Raw genomic sequence first — 8,435 nt, 5'->3', positions numbered from 1 at the left:
TCTAAAAAAATGATCAATGAAGCATAAAACAAATAATTCATGAGATGAAACCAACCCAGATTACCAAAAGATAATCATGAAGTGTATCATGAAGCATGATTGTACTAGATATTCTCAATTTGTTCAACAGAAGATAATACCCTGCATTTTACAATTGAAATCTGCGGAGTGAATGCATTATTGTTTAACTCTCCAGAAAGGCCAATAGTATGCTCAACCAAGAAGCAGCATTGTCTGTGACAGTAACAGATGCAACTGAATAATAATAGCATGAGAGGAATTAATAGAGTTACTACAACTCATTGTAGAAAATGTAGACACACAAAATCCAAAAGGGAACATACATATATAATAATAGCATGAGAGGAATTTTAAAGTAGAAATTGAAATTAAACTAAGCAGCGAGTTCCTCTTCCTTGTGATTATCAATAATATCATCGGACTTAGGGGCAACACAAGTGATAACAAAACCACGTTCAATCTGTTCATCATCAAGGAAAGAAAGAACCATCCAGCATAAACCAGTTAAAACATGTTTAAACTAATCATGAGGCAGCTAGTAAGAGCCTTACAACATCCATCTTTGTAATGAAAACAGAACATGGAAAGATATATACAATGACAACTCAATAGATTCAATTTTTGACCCCATCGGCAAGGACGTGCAATCAGCTTATAGTAAATTTTGGTAACTTCGATGCAGGCCACCCATCATAAATCAGACTACTATCAATATCTACCCTGCATAAAATAACAAGAACAAATCACATTTCTCATTAATTGAAACAAGGAAATTACTTCTTTTTCCTTTTTCTTTCTGATAGCACATATTATAGAGATATAATATAAATTCTTATTCTTAAATAAACATAAATATTGCCCAATTCTATTCTATCACACCTCTCCAGTAAAATTGCCAGGACCAGGAGGTGGAAATCTTTGTTGGGAACCTGACTGTTCATTGGGATGCTGATTCCCCTTATTGGCCTGTTCAAATTCCTCCATATATGATGGTTTGAAATCCCATCCACCTTCACTAGGCACAGAGTCTCTTCTTTCTCCTTGTCCTGGTGGCCCGAAGTTCTGTTGTGGAGCAAAATTTCTTCTTTCTCCTTGTCCTGGTGGTCCGAAGTTCTGTAGAGGTGCAAAATTTCTTCTATCTCCTTGCCCTGGTGGTCCAAAGTTCTGCTGTGGCGCAAAATTTCCTCTTTCTCCTTGTCCTGGAGGTCTGAAATTCTGTCGTGGCGCATAATTTCTTCCTTCTCCTTGTCCCGGTGGTCTAAAGTTCTGTTGTGGAGCAAAATTTCTTCTATCTCCTTGCCCTGGTGGTCCGAAGTTCTGTTGTGGTGCATAATTTCTTCTTTCTCCTTGTCCTGGAGATCCAAAGCTCTGTTGTGGTGGAGCAGAACCAAACATTTGCTGTTGGTGGTAATTCTGTGGTGCTTGATCAATGTTACGTGGGGGTGAATAATTTTGTTGGGGTGGATATCCTTGCGATGTTTGACCATGACTCTGTTGGGATGGATATCCTTGTGATCCTTGTCGGGGCGGATAGTTTTGTGAAGGTCTGAAGTTCCTTGCACCCTGATTATTGTAAGAGGGATTCCCTTGTCCTTGTCGATTAAAGTCTCGTCTTCCTCCTTGGTTTCTCCCGTATTGTATGGGCGGAGGCCGATGGATGATGGTTCCATCAATGTACTGGTCTCCTGTATCATACGATTAAAAATGCATAATCAAAAGGGGCAGGCAGCTTAATATTTAAGAGATCATAAAGTAAATATCTTACATTGAAATTGAACTAAGAATATCTAGACGACAATTACAACGACAACAACCCAGCCTTATCCTATTAAATGAGATCGGCTACATGGATCAACTTTCGTCATAATGTTCTATCAAGAACCATGCTTCTATCCAAATCATTAATCTCGAGATCTTTCGTAATAACTTCTATGATAGTCTTAAGATAAAAATGTTCCCTCCATATTGCTTGTTGTCAGGGTTTATATAGGAATCTGGTAGCACAAAGATGACTCCGGGAAGACCTATTATCGAAAAGCATAAAAATGTATCAACTAATCTAAACAAGGTTATTGAATGAAAGCTGAATATATTAGGAACGAGAAGATGAAATACTTTCAAATTTCTTGGACTCTTCTTCGGTGACCACAGCCTGAAAGCCAGTGTAAGTGGTTGTGCTGCAAGCGTAAATTTTCTTCTTTGCCTCTTCACACTAAAATCACATACACATTCAAATTCAAAATCAAACAAATTTTCAAGAATCTTAACTAAATTTTGTAACTATTCAGGAATAATAAAAAACCTGATGTTGAGACCCTTAGCACAAGTCTCTTCGTAGGTGCGAACCATTTCTTCGGGTGAAGGCTTGTTATCTTTCAGAAAATCCATGACGAATAGCCAGTGGTTGTAGTCGCAACCCTCGAAGAAGATCGTATCGGGACCAATCTCCTCGGGAGTTTCGGTATAACGAGAAGATAAAAGAGAAATTGGGGTAGACCTGAATGAACGGGATTGAACGCCGACGATGTTCGGCGACAATTCCCCGACGTGAAGGTAGTGATGACGATGAAATGTGGGAGCTGATTGGGAGAGTCAGAGTTGATGAAAAGGAATGGTGGAGGGTGGAGAGTGCTCTGAAGGTGCGGCGGTAGATGATTAGCGACGATGCCATCGCGGTGGTCGGAAGTAGTAGGGTTTAGGGGGTTTAGAGAATATGGGAATTGATTGACAGTAATCGAAGTAAGAAGAAGGTAGAAGCTTTCCCAAATGGGCCTTCTATTTGTTTAAATCTTTAATATTTGGGCTTTGTTTTTTTTTAAAAGAAAACTTTACCTTATACCCCTACCATTATTCCTACACACTAACATTTATTAAAATATTTCAATTCTATCTTTCTCATTTATTATTATTAAATTTTCCAAAACTGAAATTTTTTGTATTCATACATTAGTTTTTCGGAACACTTAACAAAATAGTTTCAATAATTAAATTTTAATTTTTTAATGTATCATAATACTTTCTGTCGAATTGTTCCTACCAATAATTATTCCTACCAATAGTTTCAATATTCCTACCTACTGTCGAATTTTTCAATAATTATTCCTACCAATATTTTAATTTTTTCTATCGAATAACTTAATTAATGTGTTTATGTAATTTTCAAATTGTTTATAGGAACACTTAATTAATGTGTTCCGATTGATTTCAAACTATTTACCGAACAATTTCATTAAAGTGTTCCGAAACTTTAAACTTTAGAAATGGTTTTAAACTATGGCTAAAAGTGGTGTATTTCGTGAAAAGTGGGTTGGAGTTAGGGGTGGGAATAGGCTAGGCCGGCCTACAGGGGCCTACGGCCCAGCCTACATAGGCCTAGGCCAGGCCAGGCCTATTTAATAAAGAGGTTAGGCTTAGGCTTTTTTAAAAGCCTATTTTATTAAATAGGCCAGGTTTAGGCTATTAAAAAAACCTATGAAGCCTTATAGGCCGGCCTATATTTTCATATATATTAGAGATATGTTAAATAAGTTGGTTCATGTATGCATATATATTAGAAAAAAAGCTAAATATATATAACAAATGCTAAATAGGTTCACTTATATATGTATATATAGCCCGACCTACAAGACTTCTTAAGTTATATAGATTAATTGAAAATTTTAATGAGATACAGGCTTTTTAAATAGGCTTTCAGGTCAGGTCAGATTTTTAAAAAGGTCAGGCCAGGCCAAAAAACTGAGCCTATGATAGGCCTTAGGCCAGGCTCAGGCCTTTTAAGTTTATCGTAGGCCAGGCTCAGGCCTTCTAAAGCCTAGCCTAGCCTATTTCCACCCCTAGTTGGAGTGTAAACAAACATTTTAGGCAACGTTTTTTTATTATGTTGCCAATTCTTTTTTGAGTTACTAGGATGCTTTAATTGAAGTGTTCCGAAATTTATTAAATTATATTTTTTTCTAAACATAATTTTCTTCCAACAAAAATTACTTAAGTGTATTTTAGTAAAAGTGAATGAATTGTAGGGGTTGGAGAATAATTGTTGGGGTATGGGATAAAATTTTCAAACTATACACTATACCTCTACCATTATTCCTATACTCCAATATTTGATTTTTATTTTTTTGCAATACCAAAGTATTGAAAAAAAATACACAAATAACTACGTTTCGGAGAAAATTACGTAAATAACCATGTTCTAGAAAACGTTAACATACAGTAGTCAAGTGAGGCGCCAAATGAGATGGCGCCTCCATGTAATTTTTTAAAGGCGCCAAATGAGATGGTGCCTAGGTGCATGTGATTTGCAATTTTCACTTGCACCTAGGCGTCATCTCATTTGGCACATCCTTTAAAAAACTATATGGAGGCGTCGTCTCACTTAGCGACTGTATGTTAACGTTTTCTGAAACATTGTTATTTGCGTAATTTATTCCAAAACGTAGTTATTTGTGTGTTTTTTTCAATACTTAGTTATTACCAAAAAAATCCCAATATCTATCAAAATATTTTAATTATACCATTTTATATATTATTAAATATTTTAATTTTTTTTTGTACTCCTATATTAGTTTACTAGATAACTTAAAATAAAATATTCGGTAGAAATATATGCTCATCGGGTAAATTGGTAATAAGTTACAAATTGTTCACCAGATAACATAGTTAAAGTGTTCTAGTAGTTTTAAAATTATTCACTACTTAATTAAAGTGCTTCAGTAACTTTTCAAATTGCTCACAAGATAGTTTAATTAAATTGTTTAGGTAGTTTTCAAATTGCTTTGTGGACAACTTTAAAGTATTCTAGAGGTTTAATTTTTTTCAAAATTTTAGACTTAGACAACGTTTAAACGCATGGCTATAAGTGGTGTAGTAATTCATTTTTTCACTTTAGACAACGATTTAAAAGTGATGTTTTATCCTTAGGCAACGGTTGATCACTTTAGACCACTTTTAATGTGTTGCATAAACTCATTTTATTTTAAAATTTTCTGATAACTTACCAAAAGTTGTTTGAAATGTAATTTTTTATTTTTTTATACATAAATTATTTATTTAAGGATATTTTAGTCAAATTATGTAATTAAGTAGGAGAATAATTGTCCAGTATGAGGTAAAATTTTTCTCTTTTTAATAATATTTAAAATTTTCTCATACTCAATAAATTTTTAAAATTATTTTTTTAGCGCAAACTTGATCGTATCTTATATATTTATTTAAATATTATTGATTTTAATTTCTTAAAGGCGTGGTAGTTAAAACTGCTCCAACTTATTTTCCAGATAATAATATTATCTGGACAAACTCGTGTATTTTTTTTATTTTTAAAATTGAGTGCAAAAAGGTCACAATTTTTAAAGCATCCTCCTTAAACCGTTTATGAACATTTAAAGTTCATTGTCTGTTGTTGAAACTTGTAAGTCACGGAGTTCAGTTTGATTGTCCATTACGGGGGTAGATTTTTAAGGACTGTACTGTATATTATAGTGGGGGGAATGAGCATGCAATAGAAATCGATTCGGATAGATGGAGCTTATTTGAAGCAATGGGGATTATGAAAGAGATAATTGATCTTGAGCAGTCAGAATACTGGTTATGGTGGTATAACAATGATGCTGATAGGTATAGTAGATGGTCATTGATGTGGATGCTCACAATGTATATCAATATGCTTTAGAAATGAAATTCGTAGTGAACATATATGTTGAGCTTAAAGGCAACTGCAATGTAGAAGAATGTGAACGAAACTCAAAATCTTTGTCTCTTTCATTTTTCTCAATGGCTTCCACCGAAGAAACCCTTCGCAAAACCCTAGCCGAGAAATTTTCCGCCGTCGAAATCCAAGGCAAAATGTTTGATCAGTGAAAGAGGGAAATTGTTTGATCAAACCTATATTAGAAACAATTTAGGATCTTTTTGGATTGATTCATTTTTAACTTATCTATTGGCATAAACACTTGTAAACGGTTTGGGGCAACTTCGGAAAACAACTTAGACATGTTCATAATCTATTTTTATTTTATTTATGACGAATCCTTACTAATTTATGAACTCTTTGAGTGAGAATAACTCCTTCAACTTGCTGATTCTAAAGGAGATAAATGTTGTATTGTAGTTTGATTGAAAGTTTTGGACCAAAGTTATGTGATGAATGTTACGCCTTGAGAAGGCTCTGCCATGGTTGCGATCAAAAAACTGAATCAATGAAGAAGATGAAGTTGCGGTTATTGAAACTTATGAAGAGTGTAACTAAAAATTAATTACAATTAAATCAAAAGTTAGCGAGAGAGCGGAAGGGATCGTAATGACACCATAATAAAATATCAACTTTATAATAAAATATCAACTTTATTTTATTTTGCTTAATGAGTTAAGCTTCACAACAACAATCGTATATGTATTTATACCAATGTACACCAGTTGCACTTGCACTAATGCTACTCTCCTACATACACACACTCATCTATAGCTGTCTAATGCTTTTACACATATATTGCACCTCTACTACACACATAGCTAATGTATATGGTGACTTCCTCTAATACGCACGAGAACAATTTTTTAAAATATGAAATAATTAGTTTTTTATTTATTTTTACCTTAAACAAAGTTCAATTATTAGAGTTCCCCTAAAGCTTCAAACTAACATGTTAGATTGCATTAACATGTCGCAATTATGGTTTTGGTTGATTATTATTTTCAACTAAGTAAAGTAAAGCACTCGTTTTGTCGTGCTTCAAAAAGCATATATAGGCCTCCTCCTATAATGCTTGATTAAAATATAACAAAATTATAAAGACATAAAGTATCCACCCACGGTTTATTCAATTTCCATATGGTGGATTCAATATTCATTTCTTATTTTCCTTCTTTTTCCTTTCCTCCAACTATAAATAACCTCATCACCCTCCTCCCTCTTGTCCTCAAATCAAAACCATCTCTTCATATCTCTCTTTCTCTCACTTTCAATCTCTCTTTCTCAAAATCACTCTCTTTGAAATTATTTCATAATTAAGAAAATCAGTTTCTATAAAAATGGAAAACAATCTACCAGTAATATCAAAGAGAGTGTGGAGTCTGGTACGTGTTGCCTTCTTCATGCTGAGAAAAGAAATATCAAAGGGTAAGATAATGATGAATTTAAACATGATATTAAGACGCAGAAGCAAGCTCGCCGGAAAAGCCATTGCCAATTTAATATCCCACCATCCCAACCATGGTGGCTCCACCTCAAACCGCCACTCCCACAATTCACACCAGCAATTCACTTCCTCAAGGGAGTATGAATATAGCTGTAGCAACACTCCCAACCACTTCTTCTCAATAGGAAAGCGTCACCACATCCACAACCATAAGCACAATGCTCAAGCAAGACTTACACACGACGAAGAGGTGACCACTATGAATGCAATGAAGGCGGTGGTGGAGATGCTTTACAATGATCAAGCAATTGTAGAAGTGTCTCCAGGTTTCCCTTTAAGAGATGATGATGAGAAGGACAATCAAGTTGATGAGGCAGCTGAAGCTTTCATAAAAAGGTTTTACAGTCAATTGAAGAAGCAAGATTGATTGATTAATATTAATTCAATTTACCTTGATTAATGGATAATCAAGTTGCCATATTCTTCTTTTTTTTTTTGGTTATTTTCATGATATATACCTATTAGTAAGGGTTTTTGATTCATGTCAATTATGCATTTGCACATGTTTAATTTAACAGCTGCTTAACAATAAGGTAATATACCTAAAAAAAAAAGAAAGAGAATAAATTAATGGATATATATACTCTCGGCCATAAGCACCTTGCAGAATTTTGTGTTGTAAAAATAGTCAACATTTTCTGTTCTTTCTTAGCGATTAACTAAATATACTTTGTGCAAGTAATAAGTGCGTTATTTTAATAAAGAAAACATTAGGTAACAAATTATTGTATTATATATGTTTGTGTGGAGATTTTGAAAGATTTAGCTATATATGGCACACACTTGGTTGTCCTAATATAATTCCACCAACATACCTATAGGTAGCTGGACCCTCCAAAATTTTGTGGCTTTGTCAACTTTTACTTTTTTTTCTCCCACAAACTCCTTTTCTTTTTTACTTTATGTAAATTAATAAAAAAAAAGTTTTTCCAAGTTATTTAAGATGAAAAATATTTTCTCAAAAAGATAAAAAGAAAAATACTAAGAGCAAAGTCTCACTACAAAAAAATTGTCATATACTTGTCACGATGGAGTAGTAAAGGTTAATATGCATGTCTATATTGGGCTACTGAAACTGCCCCACGATGGTTAAATCACGGTAAGAAGTTTGCCTACATGTTATATTGCCGTTAATCAGCTCATAAGTCAAAACCATAAGTGGATATTTTTTTCAATAAACAATTGATATAAGAAATTATATTAGCGGTGCAACCCTTA

The 8,435-nt window shown here is 33.8% G+C and overlaps 2 protein-coding genes across 2 annotated transcripts; one reads left to right on the top strand and one right to left on the bottom strand.

The window, feature by feature from the left end:
• Positions 1-375: 375 nt before the first annotated feature.
• Positions 376-2,409, bottom strand: LOC131651545 (multiple organellar RNA editing factor 1, mitochondrial-like). Its single transcript, XM_058921204.1, has 4 exons — positions 2,368-2,409; positions 2,137-2,233; positions 901-1,706; positions 376-741 (listed from the first exon to the last, which is right to left on the bottom strand). The coding sequence occupies exons 1-4, from the start codon at positions 2,407-2,409 to the stop codon at positions 730-732; spliced, it is 957 nt and encodes a 318-aa protein (XP_058777187.1). The 3' UTR covers positions 376-729.
• A 4,515-nt stretch (positions 2,410-6,924) lies between these two features.
• On the top strand, positions 6,925-7,970 carry LOC131648432 (uncharacterized). The gene has a single exon (XM_058918190.1). It carries the CDS (start codon positions 7,051-7,053, stop codon positions 7,582-7,584), a length of 534 nt encoding a protein of 177 aa, XP_058774173.1. The 5' UTR covers positions 6,925-7,050; the 3' UTR covers positions 7,585-7,970.
• The last annotated feature ends 465 nt before the right edge of the window (positions 7,971-8,435 follow it).

Source organism: Vicia villosa, linkage group LG2, assembly GCF_029867415.1.
Source record: "Vicia villosa cultivar HV-30 ecotype Madison, WI linkage group LG2, Vvil1.0, whole genome shotgun sequence".
NCBI classification, from domain to species: Eukaryota; Viridiplantae; Streptophyta; class Magnoliopsida; order Fabales; family Fabaceae; genus Vicia; species Vicia villosa.
This window is presented reverse-complemented; position numbering and strand designations above follow the sequence as displayed.

What these genes read in the sequence shown, in the direction of transcription:
- LOC131648432 (XM_058918190.1), top strand. Translation starts at nt 7,051, where the DNA reads ATGGAAAACAATCTACCAGTAATATCAAAGAGAGTGTGGAGTCTGGTA.
- LOC131651545 (XM_058921204.1), bottom strand. Translation starts at nt 2,409, where the DNA reads ATGGATTTTCTGAAAGATAACAAGCCTTCACCCGAAGAAATG. An exon ending in AGCCTTCACCCGAAGAAATG is followed by an intron (nt 2,234 to 2,367) that starts GTTCGCACCTAC and finishes ATGTGATTTTAG; the next exon opens with TGTGAAGAGGCAAAGAAGAA. An exon ending in AGAGTCCAAGAAATTTGAAA is followed by an intron (nt 1,707 to 2,136) that starts GTATTTCATCTT and finishes CGTATGATACAG; the next exon opens with GAGACCAGTACATTGATGGA.